The sequence below is a fragment of the Eriocheir sinensis genome, chromosome 5, assembly GCF_024679095.1.
Source record: "Eriocheir sinensis breed Jianghai 21 chromosome 5, ASM2467909v1, whole genome shotgun sequence".
Taxonomy (NCBI): Eukaryota; Metazoa; Arthropoda; class Malacostraca; order Decapoda; family Varunidae; genus Eriocheir; species Eriocheir sinensis.
The window spans coordinates 15,290,093-15,316,790 of NC_066513.1; the positions used below are offsets into that span (position 1 = coordinate 15,290,093).

A 26,698-nucleotide genomic window follows, 5' to 3' on the forward strand; every position below is an offset into this window, starting at 1 on the left:
CCTACCCTTCTCCTCCCCTCCCTCAGTCCCTTTATTCACCTCTTGCTCTCTTTCTACCTTCGTTATCTCTCTCTCTCTCTCTCTCTCTCTCTCTCTCTCTCTCTCTCTCTCTCTCTCTCTCTCTCCACCCCTCAATCCATCTGTCACTTCCACTCTCACTCTCACTCATTCCATCCCTCCCTCCTTCCCACTTTCCCTCCCTCTCTCATTTACTCCCTCTCTCTCTCTCCTCCCTTTCCTTCCTTTCACCCTTTCTATAATTTATGCATTAGTAGAAGTTGTGGCAATAGTAGTAGGAGTAGTAGTAGGAGTAGTAGGAGTTGAGAGAGAGAGAGGGAGGGAGGGAGAGAGAGGGAGAGCATGTGTTATTTCGTCAAAACTTTCTGTCTACGTCTAAGGTTACTCGCAGCGCCCTTACTCGTCTGCTCGTCCTCGCTTTGTCCCAACGAGTGATGTCTCCCTTTCTCTCTCCCTCTCCCTCTCTCTCTCCCTCCCTCTAGCTGTTGCCAAGCCGGGAGGGAGGGAGAGAGGAAGGAAAGGGAGGTTGATGGGAAATATTATAAACAGAAAAGGGAGAAAGAAGGAAATCGTGTTAGAGGAAGGGAGTGTGCGTTAAGGGTGCTATTAGGTGTGTGTGTGTGTGTGTGTGTGTGTGCGCGCGCCGCCATACTGCTGCTGCTCGGCAATTAATTAAATTACTCTATCATGATTGAGTAACTTCTAAGTCAATAACTTGACTAAGCAACAAACGGAGAGAGAGAGTATTAGTAGTAGTAGTAGTAGCAGCAGTAGAAGTAAAAGTAGTTATAGTAGTAGTGGTAGTGATGGTTAGATTTGATGCTGTTTGTGCATTGGTGATCGTATGAGAGAGAGAGAGAGAGAGAGAGAGGGAGAACGGATAGAGATCGAAGGCGGGGCATTAATAATATATTTAGTAAAATCTGACGGTATTGTCCCCCTCTGAGCACCTCCCCTCCCTTCCCTCTACCTCCCCTTTCCCCCCTTCCCTTCCTCCCTTCCCCTACGAATGATAAGTTGCCGGAGGTCGCTGGAGAGCCTAATGAACTCGTCTCATTGTCACATAACACTTTCTTCCTTTAACTTTTTTTTTTTGCAGCATCTTGAGACTCGTAAAAGAAAAAAAATTGCACGAGACTTGAAATATGACCTTGAAAGAAAACGGGAGGTGGGTGACAAGGGGGCACCTCTTTAGTTAAAGGCGACGAAGAAAATAGGAAATACGTGAAACTAAGAGACAATAGCGAAGGCAATTATATATTTTGAGGTGGAGGGAGAAGGGAGGAGAAAGGGAGGAAGGGAAGGGAAAGGAAGGACAAGAGGGAGGTGGTGAGGAGTAGTGTTGGTTGGTCGTGTTGGTTCTCTCTCTCTCTCTCTCTCTCTCTCTCTCTCTCTCTCTCTCTCTCTCTCTCTCGTTATTAGTACAGCTGTCCCCATGAGGAAAGTAGCTAGGTGAGGTTGTGCATCTCTCTCTCTCTCTCTCTCTCTCTCTCTCTCTCTCTCTCTCTCTCTCTCTCTCTCTCTCTCTCGTTTAATATACATTTGGTCTCGATATTTTTTTTTTCCTTTGTTTTATCGCTCCTTTGCCTCGTCAGCATTCCTCCTCCTCCTCCTCCTCCTCCTCCTCCTCCATCACCCCCTGAGAGAAGAACTAAAAAAAGGGAGGGTTAGAATACATCATTGTTATCCTAATTTCGCTGAGTCATACAACATGTTTTAATGACTAACCTAGCACGACGCGCTCTCTCTCTCTCTCTCTCTCTCTCTCTCTCTCTCTCTCTCTCTCTCTCTCTCTCTCTCATCTTTGTTCCCCGTATACCTGGATAATAATTCATTTCGCTCAGGTGTGTTTTTGCCCTCACCTGTTATTGTCTACCTTTATTTTACTCTCTCACGAATAGCCACACGCTAAAAAACATTCACTCCATCTAAATATCTATCTTTTTACACTACGTTCGTTATAAGTGTAAGGGCAAAAAACAGTAAAATGCGCTATAGCCACGATGAACCTCACGCTAAAAACATTTATTCCATCTATACATTTATTTTTCTACACTAAATTCGCTATAAGTATAAGGACAGAGAGAGAGAGAGAATACGTTATACGCTATTCACTTCTTTCGGATGATTGCTAATAACTATTTTTCACTAACATTGATTTTCTGCAGTACTTAGGGAAGGGATGGAGGGAAAGGGGGAGGAAAGGGAAGGGGGGAAGAGGAAGTGTAAGGGGAGGCAAGGGGAGGGTGAAAAGATGTGTCAGAGGAGGGAGGGAGGTAGGGAGAGACAGGGTTATATTAGTTGTGAGGGTGGAAGAGGGAGAGAGGGAGGAGAGGGAGGGAGAGAGAGAGAATGATGACGTGGTGATGGGCTGGGAAGGGAGGGAAGTAGGGAGGGGTGGTAATGGCTGAAGAAGGGAGTGGAAGGGTGATGATGGGAAGGAAAGCGAGGATGAAATGGGTGATGGAGTGATGGGGAAGGAAAGGAAGAGGAAGGGTGACAAGGAAGGAAGGTGAGGAAGAGGTGAGAAGGGAAGGAGAAGGGGAAGATGAGGGGGAATGGGGAGTGACGGGAATGCAAGTGAGGAAAGAAAAGGATGGAAGGAAAGGTGAAGAAGGAAGGGAAAGGGGAGTGATGGGGAATGCAAGTGAAGAATGGAGATCAAAGATAAGACAGCGAAGAATGAAAAGGAAGGTAAGATAATGAAGGAAAAGGTGAGGAATGTATCGAAGGGAAGGGAAGGGGGAAGAATGAAGGAGGGGGGGAGGGGGAGTGAAGGGGAATGCAAGTAAGGAGTGAGTAAGAACCCCCACCTCACCCACCCTCCTGCAAGTGACGGAGTAATGAATGGGTTAGAGGAGGAGGAAGAAGAAGAAGAACGGCAATTGTTGTATATATTTAATGCATTTCCTGTCAGACTTTACGGATGTAGAAGAAAAATTACGCACACAACAGAACTGCCATGATGAAATACGACCACACACACACACACACACACACACACACACACACACACACACAGACATTCCACTCCCTTGCGTTCACTTCCTGCCGTCAAGTTTCCATATAATTTCGCCTCTAATGATATGTATGTATAGTTTGCCCTCCCCTTCCTCTCCTCTCCTTTCCTGGTGCCTTCAATTCATATCATTACTCATATTTTCTTAGTCCACCCTCGTATTTCTCCTTTTTCCGATCCTTTTCCTCCGGGCTTTAAGAGTAGAGTTGCGTGAGGCGGATATCTTGTGCGTGCATGTGTGTGTGTGTGTGTGTGTGGAAGGGGGGTGGGTTGTGTGTGGGGAGGGGGAGAGTGTGTGTGTGTGTGTGTGTGTGTGTGTGTGATAATGTACCTTTATATTTTTTATTATAATCTTTTCTATATTTTTTTCTTCTTTTTCTTCCTCCTCCCTTGCTTTTTATATTCATTTTAGTCATTTTTCATCTTCCTCTTTTTGTCTTCTTCCTTCATCTTCCTGTATCTTTAGTCTTCCTCCTCTTTTTCCTCCTCCTCCTCCTCCTCCTCCTCCTCTTTGCTTCTGTTTGTTGTGATTTTTTTTTGGCCTTTTTATTTTTTTGTTTGTTTTTTTGCTTTTTTCTTCTCCTTCCGCAAGATTTATCACTCGTCTTACTCCTCCTTCATAATTATTTTCCTCCATTATCTCTGGTTTTATCGCATTTTTATCTTTCATTTCTCTTCCTCCTCCTCTTCTTCGCATCATAATAGCTCATCTTCCTTTCCTTCTTCCTCCTCATCGTTCGTTTCTTTCCATTATTTTTTTCCCTGAAGCCGCCACTGCCTCCTCGTCTTCCTCCTCCTTCTCCTCCTCCTCCTCCTCCTCCTCCTCCTCCTCCTCCTCCTCCTACTCCTCCTCCTCCTCCATCTTCCTTTGGTTTTAGCGCAAATAACATGTCAAATAATTTCCAAGTTAGTTCATCCGGCTTGAAATTTTCCTCGCCATTGTCTATTCCATTATTATTTTCCTTTATCTGTTGTTGTTCCCGCGAGAGAGAGAGAGAGAGAGAGAGAGAGAGAGAGAGAGAGAGAGAGGTTATATATATTAAACCCCATATTCTCTCGTCTAGTCTTTCACCTCAACTCATATCTGTCATTTCCTTTCAACACCTTCTTCTTCCCTTCCCTTACCCATCCTTACTTTTATCTCCCTCCCTCTCTTCTCCCTCCTCCTCCTCCTCCTCCTCCTCCTCCTCCTCCTCCTCCTCCTCCTTCTCCTCTGATGGCCATAAGGTCGTCCCAAATATGCTTAATCATACAGAGAAGGTCGAACAGCGTCTGGTATTTATTATGGCCCCATTTATAGACTTGAAAGGGGGGGAGGGGGAGGGAAGGGAGGGAGGGGGGGCGTCGATATATTCTGTAAAGGGGGGGTGGGGTGAGAAATGGAGGGAAGGAGGAGGAGGAGGACTTGGAGATGAAGATACGCAGGTACTGTAGAGAGGGAGGGAGGGAGGGAAGTACTGTCGTTATGGGCAGGTAAGTGATGAGGGTGTGAGAGGAGGGAGAGAGAGAGAGGGAGGGAGAGAAAAGGAGAGGAGGGGGAGGAGGAACCGTTGTGTGGGTGGAGAGAGAGAGAGAGAGAGAGAGAGAGAGAGAGAGAGAGAGAGTAAATTTGGGACTAATGAACAGACAGAGATGGAAATAGACAAAGAAGATATCGACTTTAGGCCTGAAGGAGAAGGGGGAGGAAGAGGAAGAAGAAGAGGAAGAGGAAGAGGAGGAGGAGGAGAACGAAACCAAAGGAAGAAGGAGAGGAGAGGAAAAGAAAAGGGAAGCAATTATACAGTGATTATTATTGGTATTATTTTTGTTATTATGATTATTATTTCCACGAGGCCAGAACTTCACCATAATTTACCTGTCAGACATTCCGACCTTGTGACTGCTCAGGTGTATAATGGACGACGGTGGAAGGAGGAGGAGGAGGAAGAAGAGGAAGAGGAGGAGAAGAGGGTGGCAGGTAGGGAGGAAAAGTCGCATTGTATTAATTATGACCTTTTCTCTTTTTTCTTTTTTTTGGCTTCACACTGTCTGGTCTAGCATTGTATTATTCCTTGTAGTTTTGGGCTATATATCACGTGTAGAAAAGGGTGTTAGTGGTGATGGTGATGGTAGTGATTGTGTGGTGGTGATGATGGTCAGTAGGTATAATATTTTCCATTTTCTTTTTCCTCTCCCTTTTCTCTTGTTTTTTCAGCTGTGCATATTTTTTTCCATTTTCCTTCCATTTTCCCTTTTCTTTTTCTTCCTGTTTGATTTTCAGTCTTGCATTATTTTTTTTTCATATCCCGGAGTTTGAGAACATAAGACACACACACACACACACACACACACACACACACACACACACACACACACACACACACACCCAAACCTCACACACAAACACACACACAAACACTAGCGTCTCTTCCTCTGCCCAAATTCGGCGTCCACATAAACAATTGGCTTTTGCTAGTAATAAAAGGAAAAAAAATAGCACTCGTTAATCTTACACAACTGGACATTAAACTAGGAGCGGCTGTGACCTTGGGGAGTAGGGGGGGGAGGGGAGGGAGGGAAAAGGGGGGGAGGGGGTGCTTAAGGGTATAATCTCTCCATACAAGGGGGAGAGGTGGATGTTTGAGGGAGAGGGAGGGAGGGAGGGAGAGGAGGAAAGGGGGGTAGGGGAGAGTGAGACCAGATTAACTTTTGGGTTACATCTCTCTCTCTCTCTCTCTCTCTCTCTCTCTCTCTCTCTCTCTCTCTCTCTCTCTCTCTCTCTCTCTTTTCTTCTCCTGCTTCTTCTTTTTCGTCTTTTTATTTGTTTCTTTATTTCTTTTTTCTTTTTCTTATCTTTATTATTACTTTTTTTCTTTTTTTCTTTCTTCTTTATCTCGTTTCCTATATCTTATTTTTTTTTCTTATTCTTAACAGTCCACTTACATTGTTTCCTATACCATATACATCATCATCACCATCATCAGCAGCAACATCAACATCATGGCGGCGATGATGCACTAAGAGACGCTAATAATATATCTTCCGCCGCCCTCGTGCCTCACCTTTCATTCACTGTCTTCCTTATCTCCCTATTTATTCTCTCTAACCGTGCCATATATTCTCCTCCTCCTCCCCCGCCTCCTGATACCTCGTCACTTGTTCTCCTCTTCCTCCTCCTCCTTCGCTTTATCGGCATCTTCTTCACTCCTATTTGCTCTTCTCGTTCTCTTCGTCATAATCTTTTCCACACCTCTTCGCTTTATCGGCATCTTCTTCACTCCTCTTTGTTATTCTCGTTCTCTTCGTAATAATCTTTTCCACACCTCTTCTTCCTCCTCTTCTTCGTTTGCTTCATCATGCTTATCTTTTTCTTCACCACTCTTCTTCCTTTTCCGCGTTCTCTTCGTCTTCACTTCTTACTCTTATTCATTCTCCTCATTCCCACCTTACTCGTATCTGTTCTTCCTTCTCTTCGTTCTCTTCATCCACCTCGTTTTTTTTCTGACTCCTCTTCTTCCTCATCCTCGTTCTTTTCATCCTAATCATCCTCCTCCTCTTTCTCTTGTCTCATTTTCCTCACACTTCTCCCTTCTCTTCTTCTCTCACCCATGGCCTACCTGCATCACCTCACATTTCACTATTATTCACCATCAACAGTGAGACAAAGAAAAAATGACCACCACCACCACCACCACACCTACCCTTATCTACCCCACCCCCACCCAACCACACCCCCACCCACCTAGACGCGTAACAACACCACTATCCACTCCACCCATACATACATACACAACTCCTCCTCCTCCTCCTCCTCCTCCTCCCCCCGTCGGCAAAGCTCATTTAAAATCATATTTCTTTTAACATAAATGCAAATCCTCGCCTTTACTATACATATGCATGAGTCGACAACACCAGCACTGCATTTACATTCATAGGCCTCCGCCGTGAGACCTCCCGCCGCCCAGAGTACGTATTAGCCGATTTGGTGGCCGCCCGAAGCCCCTGGGGAGGATTGAGTGGGAGGAGGAGGAGATAGAGGAATGGTGGTGAGCCAGGTTGTGAAGAGGAGGAAGGGATGTGAAGGAAGTCGATGGGAAAGGGAAGACGAAGAAGGGGATGCAAATAAAAAGTGTAAAGAAGTGTATTTGAGATGGATTAAAAGACGGGCTAGTAGAGAAAGAAGAGAAGGAAGAGAGAGAAGGAGGAGGAGTGTAGGAGAGCGTTGTAGAGAAGGAGGAAGGATGTAAGGGAGTAAGGAAGATGAAGAAGGAAAAAGAAAGGAAGAAGAAAAAATAAATGATAAAACTGCAAGAGAAAAAAAAAAGTAGGGGGTAGGATTGAAGGGAAGAAGGAAGGGGGATACATAGAGGAAGAGAAGGAGGAGGCGCAGGGGAGGGAAGCTGGAGGAAGGAGGAGGGGGGGAAGGTGGAGGAAGGAGGAGGAGGAGGAGGTATTCAGGTAGACGTGAGGTTTGATTGGTCGTGCGTGTGGCAGGTGAGGTAGAAGAGGAGGAGGAGGGAGAGAAGGAGGAGGAGGGGAGGAGGAGAAGGAGGGAGAGGTGAGATGTCCATAGGCTGAGGAGATGCAGTTTCCCATTTTCTTTCGTCTTGTTTTCGTTTTCTTTAGGTTTCGTTCAGTCTGTCCAGCTAACCTGCGTCTGGGTGTGAGCTACCATATGAGAGAGAGAGAGAGAGAGAGATGCCCATCGATAGCCCAATAAAGTCATTCCTTACACCTTCGAACCGTAAAGATATGAAAAAAAGAGAAAGTGGAATAGGAGGAGGAGGAGAAGGAGGAGGAGACACTTATATAATGATAATAATTGGGAAAAACTAAACTAAACAGCCGTAGGATATTATTTCATTCCTCCCTTTCCTCTTCTTATTTATTTCTTCTTCCTCTTCTAACCTTCTTCTTATCCACTTGGTTCCTTCCCTTCTTTTTCTCCCTCCACCTTCCTCTTTATCGTCCCTCCACCTTTCCTTCACTCTATTTCTTTGTATACTGATTTCAATTATGTGTTTCCTTACTCTTCATTCTTTACCTTGTCCTCCTTCCTTTTCTCCATTTTTTCTTAGTCGTATTATCCTACATTTCCCACATTCATTTTTACTTCTTCCTCCTTTTTCTTCTACATCTCACATCGTCCCGTATTTCCCCCATTATCCATTCCTCCTCTTTCCCACTCTCCCATTCTCTTCCTTTCTCTCGTTTTCATTCTTGCTCTCCCTTCCTCGCTTTCCTTTTCCTATCCTTCCCTTTCTCTCCCTCATTTTCATCCATGCTTCTTTTTTTCCTTCGCTCATCTTCCCAGTTTCCTCTCCCATTCTCTCTCTCTCTCTCTCTCTCTCTCTCTCTCTCTCTCTCTCTCTCTCTCTCTCTCTCTCTCTCTCTCTCTCTCTCTCTCTCTCCCACTTTAACCCATACTCTTCATCCTTTCACTTTCTCTCTCCCATACTTTCGCTCACGTTCCCCTATGTTCTCCCTTCCTTCCTCACCTTCCCGTCCCTGTTTCCCTTCACTTCCTCACCTTCCCTCTGTTTCCCTCCCTTTACAGCTTCTCTTTTACCCCGCTTGTTCCCCCGCAAACGCTCTCATCTCATATATATAATCCGCCGTGCCCCCAAACCCGCCCCTTTCACGAAGCCGAGGGAGAGCAGCGCTGCCTTTTGTCTCTGATTTACGATATACTCTCTATTATCAGGCGCCGGTTGAGCCCTTGTAACCCGCCGGTGGGAGGAGGAGGAGGAGGAGGGGAAGGGGAAGGGAGAGGGAGAGGGAGAGGTGATTGTACAGAGAGAAGAGGTGGTTTTGAAGTAATTTAGGTATGTGTTGGTATTGAGAATGGAGGAGAGAGAGAGAGAGAGAGAGAGAGAGAGAGAGAGAGAGAGAGAGACGGAGGAAGGGGAGAAAGAGGAGGGAGGAGGTGACGAAATGAAGGAATTATAGACAGGGAGAGAAAGAGGAGAGGACGAAGAGGTAAAGGGAAGAAAGAAAGGAGGAGTTTGAAAATGAATACAAAGGAAAGATGGGGATGAAAAGAAATGGAGAGTAACGAAAGGAAAGGAAGGAAGGTAAGAAGGTTGGTAGAATGAATAGAAAAAAATGAGAGATAAGGAAAGAGAGAGGAAGGGAAGAAGAGTATGAAGGAGAAGAAAAAGAACAGAAAGGTAAATGAAGAAGAGAGAGAGACAGAGAAGAGAAGAGTAGCGACCATAAGCGAGTAGAAACAAGAAGAAGCATGAGAGAGGGAGAAGAAAGGGACAAGGAAGAAGAGGAGGAGGAGGAGGGGAAGGGGCAACTCCAGTGAAGGTGAATCGAGGGTCACCTGAGAAATATTAATTAGCGAATTCAAGTGTCCAGGTGCTTCGAAGGTTAGGGAGGCCATTGTGTATAGGTGTGTGTGTGTGTGTGTGTGTGTGTGTGTGTGTGTGCGTCAGTGTGTTTCTTTATGTCTTGGTAAGTGTGTGTGTGTGTGTGTGTGTGTGTGTGTGTGTGTGTGTGTGTGTGTGTGTGTGTGTGTGTGCGTCAGTGTGTTTCTGATCTAGCAGTGTGTGTGTGTGTGTGTGTGTGTGTGTGTGTGTGTGTGTGTGTGTGGTTATGTATGTGTGTGTGTGTGTGTGTGTGTGTGTGTGTGTGTGTGTGTGTGTGTGTGTGTGTGTGTGTGAGAGAGAGAGAGAGAGAGAGAGAGACTGACAAATAACACTAATAACGAGAAACACACCGAAAAAGGAGACGGAAATAAAAGGCATCAACTTGGGAGGGACGGCGAGGAAGATGAAAATGATAATGAGGAGAAGGAGGAGGAGGAGGGAGAAGAATGACATGACGAAGGTGAGACTTACGGTGAAGACGATCTGTAGGAGGAGGAGGAGGAGGAGAAAGACCAAGAGAAAGAGGAAGAGGAGGAAAAAGCAAAGTGAAGACGAAGAATATAACAAAGGAAAGGAATAGGAATAGGACGAGGAAGAGAAGGAAAGTCCAAGAGGAAGAGGAGAAACAAGAAGAAAAGGAGAAGAAAGAAAAGAAGAAAAAGTGAAAACTGAACAAAAATTCAAAACACAAAAAAAGAAGGAGGAAGAAAAAGAGAAAGATAAGTTGGAGGAAAACGATGATGAGGAAGAAAAGAAAGAGTAAAATGATGATAATGATGAGGAAGATGAGTAGGAGGAGGAGGAGAACGAAGAGTAGCAGGAGGAGGAGAGCGCTGAATGAGGCTTCACAAAAGGCATCACCTGCTCGACTCAGCTGATGAAAAATGTAGCGGTCTATTCTTTCTCGACATTCTCTTGTTTACTCTTCATTAGATGTGTTTAGTTTAAGGTGGAGGAACATTAAGAGTGAAAAGAGGAGCGAGCGAGAGGAGGGAGGGGGGGGGGGTTGCTGGAAGGAAAGAGAAGGAGAGAAAGGGGACGAGAGGTGGAAGGGGAAGGAAAGGTGGGGAACTGCTGAAGGGAGAGAGAGAGAGAATCTAAGTCCTAGCAGAACCCTCTTACCTTTTCTTTTATTCTTTACTCCTACTTTGAAATTACAAGTCCTCGTTGATATATATATATATATATATATATATATATATATATATATATATATATATATATATATATATATATATAGATATATATGATAATGAAGGTAAATAGAAATAAATGGCTTATAAATGAGGATAATGATTCAGTTAATGGGGGCATCCGTAAACCCATTTTTAGTGTTTTTTAAGAAGATTTGGGATTTGTCATTCACTAGTTTATTTTTTATTATTTTTTTTAGTAGTACAGTTTCGTTATTTATCTATTTTTTATTTGGCTGAATTTTACTTCCTTTTTATTTTCTCTCCAGTTTATCATCCTTATTATCTCTGCTATCATCATCATTATCATTACCGTTTTCTTCTTATCATTCTTCTACATCATCTTCATCTTCTTCATATTCAATTTAGTTTAAAAAGCACATCTTCGGCAGAGCATTTGAATAGACGGTCAGTTATCCTCACCTTTCTTTCCTCCTCCTCCTCCTCCTCCTCCTCCTCCTCCTCCTCCTCCTCCTCCTCCTCCTCCTCCTCTTCCCTCCTCCTCCTCTTCCCTCCTCTATATCTTCTACCGTTCATATTCTATTTGGTTCTTTAAAGCACTTCATCGACAGAACATTAATATAGACAGGCAGTTATCTCCTTTCTCTCCTCCTCCTCCTCCTCCTCCTCCTCGCATCACTCTTCCCGCTGCCCCCTAACGTGTCTTCCTCAACGCGCGCCGCGAGGGCAAAAAAATATTGGAAAAAGTCTATTATATAAAAAGAATAAAAAAAAGGTAAAAAAAAGAAAAAAAAAAAGCGGCGGCCTGTGGGTTCAGCGGCAACAGGTGTGAGAGGCGAGAGTCGGCCGGCCAGGAGGGAGGGAGTGGGTCGCTCTTTTTTTTATATATATAGTTGTTTTTTCCGTGATTGTGTTTGTATTTATTATATTTCCCTTGCCGCCTCACCTCGCCTCTCCTTTCCGCCCTTCAGATTTTTTTTGTTTTGTTTGGTGGTTCTGTGTTTCTCCTCCTGTTGCTGTTAAGTGGGTGTTCTTTTTCTTATTGTTTTCTTTTCAGGGTTATCTTTCTTTCATTTCTTTTTCCAATTTTCTTTCTTTCCTTTTCCTTCCTTTCTCTCTCTCCCGTTCCTATTGTCTTTCTTTCTTTGTTGATTTTCTTCTCGCTTTTGTCTATTCCCTTTTTGCCTTTCTTTATTCCTTTCCTTTCCTTTCTTTTTTCTTTTCCTTTTTGTTTCTTCCATTGCTATTAATATTTTTTTATTGTGTATTTTCTCGCTTCCTTATTTTCCTTTTGTCTTCCTTTCTTTCTTTTCCCTCCCCTTCCTATCGTTCTTTTCTGTTTCTCCTTAGTATTTTCTTTTATTCGTTTTCCTTTTTTCCTCCTTCCTTCCTTTTTTTCTCTCCTTCCTTATACCTATCTACCTACGTACCGAATTTTCTGTCTGTCTGTCTCATTCCTTTTTCCTTTTTCGTAATTTCTTTTCTTATCTACCTATCTTCATATATCTATCTGTTTCTATGTATCTATGTATGTATGTATGTCTCTGTTTCTCAAAGGTAATATGTGTGGTGGCTCGTTCTACTTAAGTCTCTTTTTATGTATATTTATTTTTCTTCATCTACGTCAAGTTATGAAGTGGAAGTAATAGTGTAATTTTTCTCTCATCGTCGCTGTTGAAGGTGGTGGTATCAACATATTTTATTCTACGTTATTTTATCCCTTGTCATTATTTTTTCATGTGCCAGTTTTTCCCCCTCGGCTCCTTATGTTTGACGGCGATGGCATTGTTCGTGTCGGCGTAGGAAGACCGTTCGCTCATTTTTATCATAGCGGCGGCGTTTTCTATATTAATTTGATTGTTATAACAGATGCTTCGCCGGCGGCAGCGTTAGGAGAAATAATTATGATATCAAAAACAACAGCAACAATTACAAAAACTTTTACTACATGTACTACCACTGTTACTGCCACTACTACTACCACTACTACTACTACTACTACGTCTCAGTAAATAAGAAAAAACAGTAACAGAAATAAAAGTACAAAAAAGAAAAACAACAACAAAGACAACAAAAACACTCCATACGTTAAAAGAAATCAACATCCCACCTTTCTTACCGTCCTGAGAGAGAGAGAGAGAGGGGTCGCGTGTCAGCACCTCGGCGTCATTTACCTCACCTGGCGGTCTCTTTACCTCTACTCTCCTCTCCTGCTCCCCCTCCCTCACCTGCCCCCCTCTTCCCTGGGCCGCGGGAGACAGGTGAAGGTGTGAAATCAGTGACTTAAACCGAGCCGTAAATCCTTCAATGTTACCCCTGAGAATAGGAGGCGGAGAGGAGAGGAGAGGAGAGATGAGGAGGAGGAGGAGGGGAGAAAGAGGAACAAGAATTAGTGGGTTAGTAGCGTAAAGAAGACGTGAAAGGAAGGAAGAAAAGGAGAGAGAGAGAATGTTGTAGCCTTTGTTATTGTCGTTTTCTTGTTACAATCACGTTTATTTTTACAGTTGCAACTTCTTTTCACACTTATTGTTGTAGTAGTATTTGTGGTAGTTGATACAAAAGCTACAGAATAATATACAAAGGCTAAACACGCTCTTAAGACACTCTATGCCACCACAACTTTCCCATCGTGTCAAGTTAATCGTGAGCTACGGCCGCGGCGAAACGAGAAGACTGACCACACATTGTAAGCCAGTTAGCCAAGACACCCCCGCTGCCAACCCGCCAATAGCCCAACACACTGCCCCAAATAGCCAAATGCCTCACCTATAGCAAAGTATCGTAACATACCCCATGCGAAATAGCCAAATGCCTCCTTTATAGTTAAATCCACACATTATAAGCCAGTTAACCCCCATGACACTCCCACCACCAACCATTCAACACCGCCAGCGCGAAATAGGCAAATGCCTCACCCCCCAAAACAACTAAGTCCAGTCATTTCACCGCGGCTTTTCACCTCCACCTCTTCACTACCTCCTCCTCGTTCTCCTCCCGTGGCTTCTGAAGGATGTAGTGCCTTTTAATTGGTGCGTGGCTGATAGTGTTATTAGCTTGGCGGGAGGGAGAGAAGGAGGGAGGGAGGGAAGGGTAGGAGAGGGAAGGAGGTAGGCAGTTGTGGGTATAATAGAGTTTTTAGGCAGGCGATAGGGCAGCGTTGGCGTCCCCCCGCAAGCGTCCTACGGAGCTGGCTGTTTACCACTTAAATTTATGACCTAACCCCTTCCCCTCCCCCGCCTCTCTCTCTCTCTCTCTCTCTCTCTCTCTCTCTCTCTCTCTCTCTCTCTCTCTCTCTCTCTCTCTCTCTCTCTCTCTCTCTCTCTCTCTCTCTCTCTCGTCTTGACCTTCACTTATGTCATCCACACACACACACACACACACACACACACGTTCCTCTGCCCTCTCAAGCTTATCTTTTCCTCTCCCTTTCTTTCTTCTCTTCTTTCCTTCCTCTTCCTTCACTTTCCCTGTCATCGCCCACCACAACCACTTCTTACCTCCTCCTCCTCCTCGTTTTTCTTCCCCTGTCCTCACTATCCACTCCGAACATTTCCTTGCATTATCTTCTATAAAACTACATCCCGGAGGCGGCTAGCGTCTTTTTCTGCACCTGGTTTTTTAGTACTATTGTTTTTCTTACACTCACTCCTTGACTCTCTCGAAGACTGGTTCTCTCTCACTCCCTTATAGATACACCCCCGTCTGTGTGTGTGTGTGTGTGTGTGTACAGGCTCCAATCGCCGCGAGGAAAAAGCATTGGCCCGCCACCTCCTCCTCCTACCTCTTACCTCCCTCCTCCTCCTCTTCCTCCTCCTAACACACGGGCCGGCGGACGGACGGTAGCCACTTGCCATAATTGCTGTATTATTAAAGAGTCAACGAAGAGGTTTGAGGAGGCGGGGAGGAGGTCGGATGCCGGGTTGGGGTGACAGTTATGGTGTGAGGGGGGTGGCGGGGTGACGGATGGGGTGAGGGAGAAGACCACCGCTGAGGGAGAGAGAGGGAGGAAGGGAGCCAGGGAGGGAAGATGCCTAGGAAAGGAGAAGAGGGAGGGAAGAGGCGGGAGATGCTACCGGTGAGGGAGTGAAGAGAAGGGAAGGAGAGATGAGAGAAGGAATGAAGGGGAGAGAGAGGGAAGGGGGAAAAGGGTGTAGGAAGGGAGAAAAGAGAGAAGAGAGAGAAAAGTGTGAGGAAACGAATGGATGGAGAATCAGGAAAAGGGAGAATAAAAATGGAAGAGTCGAAAATAAATGGAAATGCGGATGAAACAAATAAGAATGGGAGGGAGTGAATGCATGGAGATTAAGAGAAAAGGAAAATAAATAAAGGATAAATACATGTGAAGGAAAAATCGAAAAATATAAACGAAAATGTGAATAAAATAAAGTAGATAGACGAATAAGAAAAGGACGAGAGAAACATTTGAAGATAATAATGTGATAAAAAAGGTAAAATGGAAGAATAGGAGAACGAACGGAGGAAAAAGAATTGATAGTAATAACAGAAAGAGGAGGAAGATTAAGACAAAACAAGATAATAAAGTAAAGGAAGAAAATAATCTGATTAAAAGAAATAGGAAGGGAAGAAGAATAACAATAAAAAGGAGAAAAAATGAAAAAAATAGGAAGAGAAAAATAGGAGAAGAAAAGGAAGAGGAAAAGGCCGCGTATATTTGGTTAGGTTTATTTAATTTCTCCTCCCAGTTGTCTCCTTCCTGTCGCATTACATTTACTACTTTGTTTTAATTCCTTTTCCTCTCTTTTTCCGTCTCCCCATTTACTCATTTATCTCTGTTCATATTCTCGCCATTTACTTCTCCGTCTCCGTCTATCCATCTTGTTTATTTCCATTCTTTTTCCTCCCTCTCTCCATATACTCATTTTCCTCTATTCATATTCTCTCCATTTACTGATGTTTCTATTCATCTATCCATCTTGTTTGTTTCCATTCCTTTTCCTCCCTCTCTCCGTTACTCATTTTCCTCTATTCATATTCTCTCCATTTACTCATATTTCCATCTATCCTTTTCCTCTGTCTCTCCTTACCTTTATTCACTTTTCATTTCATTTCCATTTACTCAACTGTCTATCTCAATCTATCTATTTTTTTCATTCAATCTTTATCTATTCGCTTTCTTATCAGGTGTAACTATTGATCCCGGGGAGAGCTGTCTATCGTGTAAGGATTAGCAGAACGAATATATGGCAGGCGTGATGGAAAAAGCGGTTTTAAGCTAAGGAGGATATGGCTGTTTGGATGAAGTGTGTGCTAGAGTATGGGTGACTGGCTGTAAGGTGATGGTGGATGACTGAGAGTGGTTTGTAAGGAAAGTTATTGGTAGTAATAGGTTTGTAGAATTAGATGGCCAGCGAAAAGTAAGGTTAATGATGTAGGGTAGCAGACTGACCTGGGCTGTGATAGCAGGGAGGCCGGCAGGTAAATTTGAATATTAGGCTGGGTTCACACGAGACACTTTTTAGTGGTCAGTGGCCTCCACAAAAAGTGGCCACCACAAAAAATGGTCGCCACGAAAAATGGTGAGTAGGTGCACCCTGCACATGAGCCACTCGGTGGCGGCCACTAATGAGGTCAGTACGTGGGGTTATGAGTCTCGTAGAGGTAGCAGCTATCTGTGCTTTCTTGGCAAAAAGCGCAGAAGAAAGTACTGGGTTCTTCCCATAGTTAGCAACACATTATATACTACTACTGTTATTACTACTACTACTGCTTCTACTACTACTACTACTACTACTGTTATTACTACTACCACTACTACTACTACTACTACTACTACTACTACTACTACTACTACTACTACTACTACTACTACTACTACTACTACTACTACTACTACTACTACTACTACTACTACTGTTATTACTACTACTACTGTTATTACTACTACTACTACTACTACTACTACTACTACTACTATTACTACTACTGTTATTACTACTACTACTACTACTACTACTTCTACTACTACTACTACAAATGATACCTCCACCCATGTTTATTTTCCCGACACAATCATGGAGGGCTCCATAGCTTGGAGGTCATTAGCCCCAACTCTGTTCGCTAATGACTGTGGCATCCAACCATATCACTAATACTACCTGACACTAAATCACCTATCATCTATTACGTCTAGATCCCCCTTTCCTTCCCTACTCAAGTCACTCCCGACCCACCCTAATGTCACTCTCCACCACTGTGGCTTCATAGTCCAGTGAAAAAGCTTATTATACATACGCGCGATGTGTTTTGATGGCGGCCATATTGGGAAGTGAGCAGTGTTGCCAACGATCCGGTTAGTGATGGTACGCTAGGTTAGCGATGGTACGCTAGGTTAGCCATTAGCCCACGCATGTGAGACAGGTCCACCACGCGTGGTTATTTTTTTTTTTAGAACACGCACCTCTACCTAATACTACACCCGGCCCAAACCTTCACAAAAGCCTTTGGGTAAAGGTGCGTGTTCTAAAAAAAAATAACCACGCGTGGTGGACCTGGTCTCACATGCGTGGGCTAACCGGATCGTTGGCAACGCTGCTCACATCGCAATGGCGTCGCCATGTAAACACAGCCCGCGTATGTATAACATGCCTTTTCACTACCTTTACCACTTTTTCTAGTTTTTCCGCTATCATATTATGGTTAAGGGACATGTATTTCGTCCAATTAAGTACAATATGGAGGGGTAATATCGTATTTTGGAGGCGTGGAGTGATTTTCAATAATTAACAAAACACTAATTTTTCAAAAATCGGTAGCAGCGATTCTATCAATTTGCGAGGCATATATATGGGGTTCAAAATGCATAGAATTATGAGATCTAACCCATGGTTAGGGTGAGAAGTACCGCAGTGAGATGGGCAACTCTCTGGACATTTACCAAGGAATATGCAAAATAAGCAAAAAGGGAAGCAATAAGGATAAGAGGGAAACGGATGCTGCCCCGAAAACCATCCCAAGGTCATTCTTAGGATGATCACTCCGTGATCGGCGCCTTCACAGTAGTTTCGATTAACTATATATTCCCGTCTGGTGGTTTAAGAGTCAAGTCTTGCTCCAACCCTCCTCGCCTCAGCGGGGCTGGGGAGCGTCAGGGGGTCCAAGGTCTCCCTGGCGAGCTCAGGGCCCAGGAGTCCCGACATGCAGAGCGCCTCAACTCCCCCGGGGCGTTCACGGCGGTGCTGGAGATCCCGAGGGTCCAGAGGCGGGGACTGGGGCCAGCAAGACAGTACTGACCATCTTAATAACCAGATGACCTAGGTAACGACACGTTCATTACACGTTGTAAAGGGAAGGTATACTGAAGGCAATGGTGTCATCTCTACAGAAACAACAGAAAACAGATCAGAAAAGACAAAAATCTAGGCTGGGTTCACACGAGACATGGTCAGTGGCCACCACAGAAAATCGTCGCCACGAAAAATGGTGAGTAGGTGCACCCTGCACAGTGTGCACACTAGCCACTCGGTTGCGGCCCACACAAGATTTTGAGAGTAAAAGAGCCAGGTAGGACGCGTGGCAATGGTTTTAAGTTAGACAAATTAAGATTCAACAAAGACATAGGCAAGAATTGGTTCACCAGTAGAGTGGTGGACGAATGGAACAGGCTTGGGAGCCATGTTGTGGGTTCCAATACCATAGATACATTCAAGAAGAGGTTAGATAAAGCCATGGATGGTGAGGTAAGGTGGGGTTGAGTGTACAGGAGCTGCCTTGTATAGGCCAACCGGCCTCTTGCAGACTCCTTACGTTCTTATGTTCTTATGTTTTTATGTAATTGGTCCACGTATAACACGGCAGGACACCAACATAAGGAAGTGTGTGCCAGTAGAAGAGAGACATGAAGACTCCTGCTGCCCCTGTTTGTGGCTTCGCCGTCATATAACCCCCTACCCTTCCCTTCGGCTTGGGGTAGTTGGTTATTGTACTGGTCGTTATATAAAGCAATAGGCATTATGGTAGACTATGTACGGTTGGGGTGGAATTTGCTCAAGACTCAAAACAACTTACGTGGTGCAGTGGATACCGTGCCTAGCTACGAATCTGTGGGCACGTGTTCGAATCCCGGCCGGGCAGTCTGCATAAATCTTAATCAGTTGTTCGTCCTTCGTTTCGGGCTGGTCGGTATTTGGGTACCTGGGCAAACCTGGCGAAGATAAACAGTTGTAACCCGGATGTCACACTGGCCCTTTGACTGCGCCTATGCGACGGAGATGGGCACCGTAGCCACGCGCATTTATATCGTGTTATTTGGCTTTCCTTTTCCTTTTTTTTTTCTCCCTCAGTTTCGTTAAATATTTCAGTTATATTTTCCGGGAGAGAGAGAGAGAGAGAGAGAGAGAGAGTGGTGAAATTAGTGTGTGATAATAGTGAGAAGCAACGCCCCCCAAGAGGGAGAGACACGACCACCTTCAGCCAATGATTTATCGAGAGAGAGAGAGAGAGAGAGAGCATGATCCCCCCTACTTCTCAGCCTCCCACTCTTCCCCCCTTCCCCTCCTCCTCCTCCTCCTCCTCCTCATCCTATGCCTTGTTGTAGCTCTGTTATTTACGAGATAGATCCGGCGATAGATAGTTAGATACAGCGACAGACAGACAAACAGACGGCCCGGTACAAAGAGATGAAGAAAAGAGAGGAAAAGGCGAGACAAAGGCGCGAAAATAAAAGCCCACCGTTGTTTTTAGAGATAGTTGCAAAAGATAAGAAAAGAGAGAATGCAACAACGAAGGCCGCACAAAATAAACTACTACTACATAATATATTTTTGGAATAATATTTGCATCATTGATTTAACTTACTGTCTGTTGTGGAAGAATACGAAGAAACGAGGAGGAGGAGGAGGAGGAGGAGAAGAAACTAAAGAAAAATAGTACAAATGTTAGAAAACAAAACGTAAGAAAGGAATGGAAATAAAGAACGAGAAGACGAGGAGGAGGAGGAGGGGAAGAAGAGGAAGATAAAGAAAAATAAATAGAAGAAAACGTAAGAAAGATACAGAAGAATGGAAATAGAGAAAAAGAGAATAGAATTGACAGGCAGGCAGATCCAACACACACACACACACACACACACACACACACACACACAATCTTTTCACAGCTTCGCGGAATCCATGCCCCGTCTCTCTCTCTCTCTCTCTCTCTCTCTCTCTCTCTCTCTCTCTCTCTCTTTCGAATCAGGTGTCAGGCGGAGTGAATACTCGTATACATGTTATTGATGGCAAAGGATTGGGAGCTAACGCGGCGTGAGGCAAGATTATTATAGAGAATGTTTGGTAGAGCGAGGAAAACCACCCTTCTCCTCCTCCTCCTCCTCCACCTGCTTTTCTCCTTTCTCTTCCTCTCTCATTCGCTCGTTCGCTATAACTTCCTCCTCCTCTCTCGCTCGTTCGCTCTACCTCCCTTACCCCCCGTCCTCCTCCTCCTCCTCCTCCTCTTCTTCTTCCTCCTCGTTGGCGCGTTTGAATGGGCTAAGAAGGTGACTGACTTTCGTTGTGCTAATTAAAGTATTTCGTGTGAGTTGGTTATTGTGCAGAGGAGTGGCTTAGGCGTGGGGGGTTCGGGGGGTCAGGGAGGGGGAAGGGGGTGGTGGTTTTCAGGGTAAGTGGCTGCGGTGGAAGAGGACTAAAATGAAGAGGAGGAGGAGAGGAAGAGGAAGGGTGTTGTGAGGAGTAATGTGATTCTACTGTAAGAGGTTGTCGGTGAGTGTAAGGTCGTTGGTTGAGAGAGAGAGAGAGAGAGAGAGAGAGAGAGATGGGAGGGATGAAGGGCAATGAAACGTCCCAAGCGAGATGAAACGTTTCTGGAGGAAGAAGAAACGCGGCAGGAGGAACGAAACTCACATACCAAGAGCTTGTGTGTGTGTGTGTGTGTGCCAAGGTGTGATGTGCTTGTTTTCCTCCCTCGTTTTATTGGCCGTGTGTCCGTCTCTGTTCCTGGGTATAAAGAGTCCCATTGTTAGGTCGAAGTGGCTGAGTTACCCCTTAAACAGCTGATCTTTGTTTACACCCCTTCATCAGCTGATCTTTAAGTGTTCCTCTGATACGGGCCTTCACTCCTGCACTCCTTCCCTTCCTCCATCACCCCCCTCACTCTCTCTCCTCCTCTTCCTCCTCCTCCTCTTCTTCCTCCTCCTCTCCTGTCAGTCAACCGGGAAGTGTCCATTCCCCCGTAATCGGTTCCTCCCCCCTCCATCCTTCCTCACCCCCCATTCTCTTATACTTTCATTCCCGTCTCCCTCCCCCTCTACTGTCTCTCTCGTTTCTCTCTGTGTGACCATTCTCTCTCTCTCTCTCTCTCTCTCTCTCTCTCTCTCTCTCTCTCTCTCTCTCTCTCTCTCTCGTTTCATTCGCCATTAATATTATTTTGTTGGCCATTTTTCTGTCTTCTGTTTTATCCTTTTCTTTATTATTTCACTTCTGTCTTCCTTTCCTTCTCTTCCTCCTCCTCCTCCTCCTCCCCGTTCGTACCGCTCTTCCTCCTCTTCCTCCTCTTCCTCTTCCTCCACTTAATCTCCCTTCCGACTGTCATGCATTGTTTTATCTTGGCACCTCTTCCCTTTCTCTCTTCCTTCCTCTGTTCCCTCTCTTTATTTTCTCTTCCTTGTATCTCCTCCCCTTGTCCATATTCTCTCACTATGTTTGTAACTCTATTTTGTGTCCTTTTAAGTTAGTTTATTTTACGCTATTAGTATATTTTTGTATGTATAACGTTATATTTGCTTTTATTAATTGCCGCTAACTCATTTATCATTAGTCTTTATTTTTATTGATTTTTTTCATCTCTTCCTGTTCAAACCGCTCTTTCGTCTCCTTTTTATCTGTTTCTACCTTCCATTTTTCTCTTCCTCGCCTTTCCTTTCCTTTTGTAACCCTTTGTCATCTTTTCCATTTCTAAGTTGCCCTGTTTTCATTATTTTCCTTTTGCTTATTTCATTTCTACGCTTTGCCACTTTCTTCCTAAATACCTCTCTCTGTCTTTCCTATTTTTTTGAGTTACCTATTTCTTTTTTTTCTTTTCTGATTTCCCAATTTCTGCGCTTTCTACCACTCTTCTTCAATCCCTCTCTATCCTTCTACCCTTCTTTCTTCTTCCTCCTCCTCCTCTTCCTCCTCCTTCCTCCTCCTCCTCCTCCTCTTCCTCCTCTTCTTCCCCTCCTTCAGTCACTCAGACGGCCACAAGCGCCACATGTGAATTCGTTAATCGGATGAAATACCTTGAGTCTCTCTCCTGCAGCTTTGTCTCCTCTCCCTTCTTCCCTTCGTCCCTCTTCTCTCTGCCTTCCCTTCTTCTTCTGCTGCCTGCCTTCCAACTCTCTTCATTGATTCCCTCCTTCATCCTTTTCTTTTGGTCTGGCTGTTGTTGTTTTAGTGTCTTCCTATATTTTCTTCCTTTCTTTTAATTTTTCTTGTTTTGTTTTTGATTATTAATTTTTTATTGCTTTTGTTTGACTGGATATTTTGTGGTCAGTTATTATTTTTTATTGGTATTTTTTTCTTTACTTTCCTTTAAATTTTGTTTTGGTCGTTCTGTATCAATTTCGCTCCACTTAATTTCTATCTTGTCTCCTCATTCGTCTTATTTTTCTTTTTCAGCTTCCATTCTCTCCTTTTTCCCTCCCTCCTCGTTTCTCCCCCTTTCTTCCTTCCATCTCTTCTCTTCCCTCCTTGTGACGTTCCATATTTTCCTTTTCTCTTTCCTTTTCTTCTCCTTTCCTCTTCCCTCCTTTCCCTTGTCAACCTCCTTTCTCCCACTTCCTGTCTCATGTTCACCATTTCTCCTTTACTCCCTTTCACTCCTTTCTTCCCTCTCTTCCTCCTCCACCGTCTTCCTCTCCCTTTTTCCTCCTCTTTCTCTCCCATCTTCCTTTCACTCGTTTCCATTCCACCCTTGCACTCTCTCCTCTCCCTTCCATTCCTTTCTCTCTCCCTCCTCCACCGTCTTTCTCCCTCCCTCTCTTCACCCCCTCCACGTCAGGCTTAATTGAAGGTTCACTCAGAAAACGGCGTCTCGAAACAAGGGTTCATGTGAGGCCTCGCGGTTCACCTATTGACTCGTGTTTTATTTTTTTTTCGATCACTTTTATGTATAGTTTAAAATCACCATGTTTTTTTTTATCTTTTTTTTTCTTTTGTTTTATCTCCGTCTTTTTCTTAAATTTTTTTCTTTATCTTTCTTTATTTTTATCCATCTTTATCTTTGTTTTTATTTATTTTTCTTTGTTTTGGGGATTGTATGTTATCTTTTTTTTTCTTTAATCATCTTCTTTTAATTCTTTTAGTTATTGTTTGGAATACCCGGGTATGTCTTGTTCATTTTTTCTCTTTTTTCCTTTTTGGTCTTGTTTATTACTTTTTTCTTCTTCTTTTAATCATGGTTTTCTTTGGTCTAGTTATCGTTTGTTATTTTCTTTAGAACTGATGTATAGAAGAATATATTTTTCCATTGTCTGCTTTCCGTTTTTTTCACGTTGTATATTTGGTCCAACATCTAACTTCTATTTCTCTTACATTTTAATATATTCTACTCTTCATCATACGCTTTGCCTTTTTTCTTTGTATCCTATTCGTGTCATTTATTTTTTTCTACCCCTATTTGTTTCTCTCTTATACTTATTTGCCATTACTTTCGGCTCGTCATGCGTCTCTTTCGTCTTTCCTCGCGTAGTTTTATTTCCGTCTGTTTACCGTTCGTCTTGAGCTTATTTACTGTTCTGGTGTTTGTCTCGCCATCCGTCCCGGGCAGCAGCAGCAGCGGCGTTCCTACACATTGATTTATCATATGCTTTTGCCTGTCCTGTTTGTCCTCCTCTCATCCTCTTATTTTTTTTTTTTTGTCTTGCGTCCTCCTTTTTGCCCTTCCATTCTTTCCTTTTCCCCTCCTTTTCTTTTTTTCTTTTTTCCTCATCTTTCCTCTCTACCTCTTATTTTTCTTCTTTTTTTAGTCTTGCCTTCTCCTGCCTTTCCATTTCTTTCTTTTTCCCCTCCTTTTTCTTTTCTTTCTTCCTCATCTTTCCTTTCCTCTTCTTCGTTTGCCTTCCATTCCATTCTTCTACCCTCCTTTCTCTTTCCTTCTTTCCTTCCTCCTTTTCTTTCCCTCTCCTTTCCTCTTCCTCATTTGCCTTCCATTCTTTCCTTTCCCCCTCCCTTCTCTCCCCTTGCCTTCTTCCTTTTCTTTCCTTTCCTTTCCTTCTCCTTTCCTCTCCCCTTCTTCTCTTGGCGTTATACCTTTCTCTATCCCATCTTTACCCCCTTTCTCCCATCCTTTTCCATTCCACCTTTCCTCTTTTTCTTTTTTTTTCTTTTCCTTCCTTATCTTTCCTTTCCTTCTCCTTCCCTCTTACTTTCTCTATCCCATATTAGCCCCCCTTTCTCCACCCTTTTCCATTCCTCCTCTTCTCCATTTCTTCCATTTCTTTTTTTTTTCTTTTTTCTTTTTTCTTTTTGTCTTGCTATATACATTTCCCGAAGCCATTTTGGGATAGATTGACATTACTCCTCCGTCAAATTCTGTTTCGTCCCGCCTTCTCAAGTCTTATTATTTATTTCCGTTTTCTTTCTGGTTCTTTTGCTATTCTTTATTCTTCCTTTTTTTCATTTTCTTTCTCTTTTTATATTGCATCGATGATCCATTATCTGCATTGATGGATGTGCGTCCTTTTTTATTCTCCAACAAACATTACGGGTCCGTTTGGGTGAGTGACGGGAGGAGCAGGAGGAGGAGGAGGAGGAGGTTGGGGTAAAGTAGAGAGAACGAACGGGAAAGAGGAAAGGATAACAAGTAAACTCTTAAGGAAGGTAAGGAAAGAGGGGAAGGAAGGAAGGAAGAAAGGAACGAAGGAGGGAAAAAATGGGCGAAAGGAGAGGAACGGGAAGAAAGAAAATAAGTGAAATGAAGTCTTGAGAACGTGAAGTGAAGGAAGGAAGGAAAGAAAGGACCAAGGAGAGAAAAGAAAAGAGCAAAATAAACAAAGGAAGAGGGGAGAAGTCACGGAAAAGTCGAATAAGGAAGGAAGAAGGAAAAAGAAGAAGAAACCCAAGAATGAAAATGAGACAAAAAAGAAGGAAAAAGAAAGGGAGGGATAAAGAAGGGAAGAAGAGAGGAGTTAGTAGAAGAAGGGGAGGCAAAAATAATTACATAAGAAAAAGCAAGTATGAAAAGGGACCCCCCACCCCCCAAAAAAAAGGGAATGAAAGGATAGGATAAAGAAAGGAAGAAGAAAGGAGTTAGTAGTAGAAGTAGAAGAAAGGGAACGTGTATAAAGACTCAAAAAACTCCATACCATTATTTTTTCCCCTTTTTTCGGGGTAATTCTTGAAGGGGTCGTGTTGATGAATTTATGTAGCGTTGATGTTGATGGGGAAGATGAGGGTTCCTTGCTCCTTAGCCGTCCCGCTCAAGTTTAAATGAATTGTCTAAGTTTATAAGGCGACTGATCCCCCTTCTCTCTCTCTCTCTCTCTCTCTCTCTCTCTCTCTCTCTCTCTCTCTCTCTCTTTGTCTGTCTATTCGTCTTTTTTTTTTTTTACGTGTCTTTACCGTCTGATTTTTTTTTCTCCTCCGCCTTTTCCTTCATTTTTCTGCTTCACTTCTCAGATTTTTCTTCTCCTCCTCCTCCTCCTTTTCCTGGCAAAATCCGCCGAAGTGTCGTGAGAGGAATTCGACACTTGTTTGCCTGTGTGTGTGTGTGTGTGTGTGTGTGTGTGTGTTTTAGCCTGAAACGGATCAATTCAGGGTCTATTGTCAGGTCTCCGTGTGTGTGTGTTTGTGTGTGTCTGTCGCCATTTTCATTTGTCGGGAAGCTTCATAAAAATTTCGATGTAAACTGAAGATTCCCAAACTCTCTCTCTCTCTCTCTCTCTCTCTCTCTCTCTCTCTCTCTCTCTCTCTCTCTCTCTCTCTCTCTCTCTCTCTCCATGACCAAAAAAAAAGAGTAAGCAAGATGGAGAAAGAGAAGAGAACGGAATCAGACAAAGAAAAAAAAAGAAAAAAGGAAAGATTTGAAAAGGAGCAAAGGGGAGGAGGAGGAGGAGGAAAAGGAGAAGGAGAGGAGGAGGAGGAGGAAAGGGAGGAGGGGGAGGTTGGTTACTACGTGAGGATTTGCTGTGTGTGTGTGTGTGTGTGTGTGTGTAAGGCAGTGGCGGGTACGAACGCGAACAACGAAACCTCGAACCGTGAAAGATGACTCTTAGAATTATTCGAATCGCGGGCGAGGAAGATAAGACGGCAAGGCGGCAACGGGGGTGGGGGTGGGGGGGAGCCTTTGTTGTTATTATTATTATTATTATTATTATTATTATTATTATTATTATTAGCGGGAGTTCATTTCACTTCTTCCCTTTTCATTCTTCCTGCCTCCTATTCCTCTTTCTCTTCCTCCTCTTCCTCCTCCTATTATTATTATTATTATTATTATTATTATTATTATTATTATCATTATTATTATTATTACTGACTTTCCAGCTATCTCTCGTTCTATTGTTTTTATTGTTAGATTTTTTGTTTGGTTTACTTCGTCCTGAGAGAGAGAGAGAGAGAGAGAGAGAGAGAGAGATTATTAAGTAAATTGATATAGCGCTATTAAGCCAAATTTGTAAGTTAACGCATCATAGAGAATATAAAAAATGATGTAATTTTATCCAGCTGCACCACTACTACGGCTTGGCTTTGTTCTCTCTCTCTCTCTCTCTCTCTCTCTCTCTCTCTCTCTCTCTCTCTCTCTCTCTCTCTGATGATGACGGATGACGCAATTGATTCCTTTTCGCCGTAAGTCTTCCTTCAGCAACAACAGTGATGCTAATAATTAATAATCTTCTTTTCGTCTCTTTACAGGTAAGTTAATGAGCGCTGCGTCACCTGGCCAACACCTGCACGCGGTGAGCTATTCCACCTTCGATTATTCCTTTATTATTTACCTGTAATTGTTAGCTGTTGTGGTTTGAACGGTGTTTTTGTTCCGAGGGGCTGAAACATTTATTTGGCTGACTGACTGAGAGAGGGAGATAGATAAATAGAGAAAGATATTGAGATAAGAGAAACGAGAAAAGAAAGTGTTTAGAAAATGAAATGTTGAACTAAATAGGTAGGGGAAGAGGTAAAGGGGAAGAAAGATGGGAGGGTGGCAACGAAGAAGGAAGTGAG

The 26,698-nt window shown here is 43.6% G+C and overlaps 1 protein-coding gene across 1 annotated transcript in view; it reads left to right on the forward strand.

The window, feature by feature from the left end:
- Positions 1-26,413, forward strand: part of LOC126984601 (protein bric-a-brac 2-like) — a 93,205-nt gene extending 66,792 nt beyond the window's left edge. The window contains exon 2 of the mRNA XM_050838390.1: positions 26,390-26,413. Coding sequence (XP_050694347.1) covers positions 26,390-26,398 — 9 coding nt within the window. The 3' untranslated portion in view covers positions 26,399-26,413. The remainder of the gene's footprint in view (positions 1-26,389) is intronic.
- The last annotated feature ends 285 nt before the right edge of the window (positions 26,414-26,698 follow it).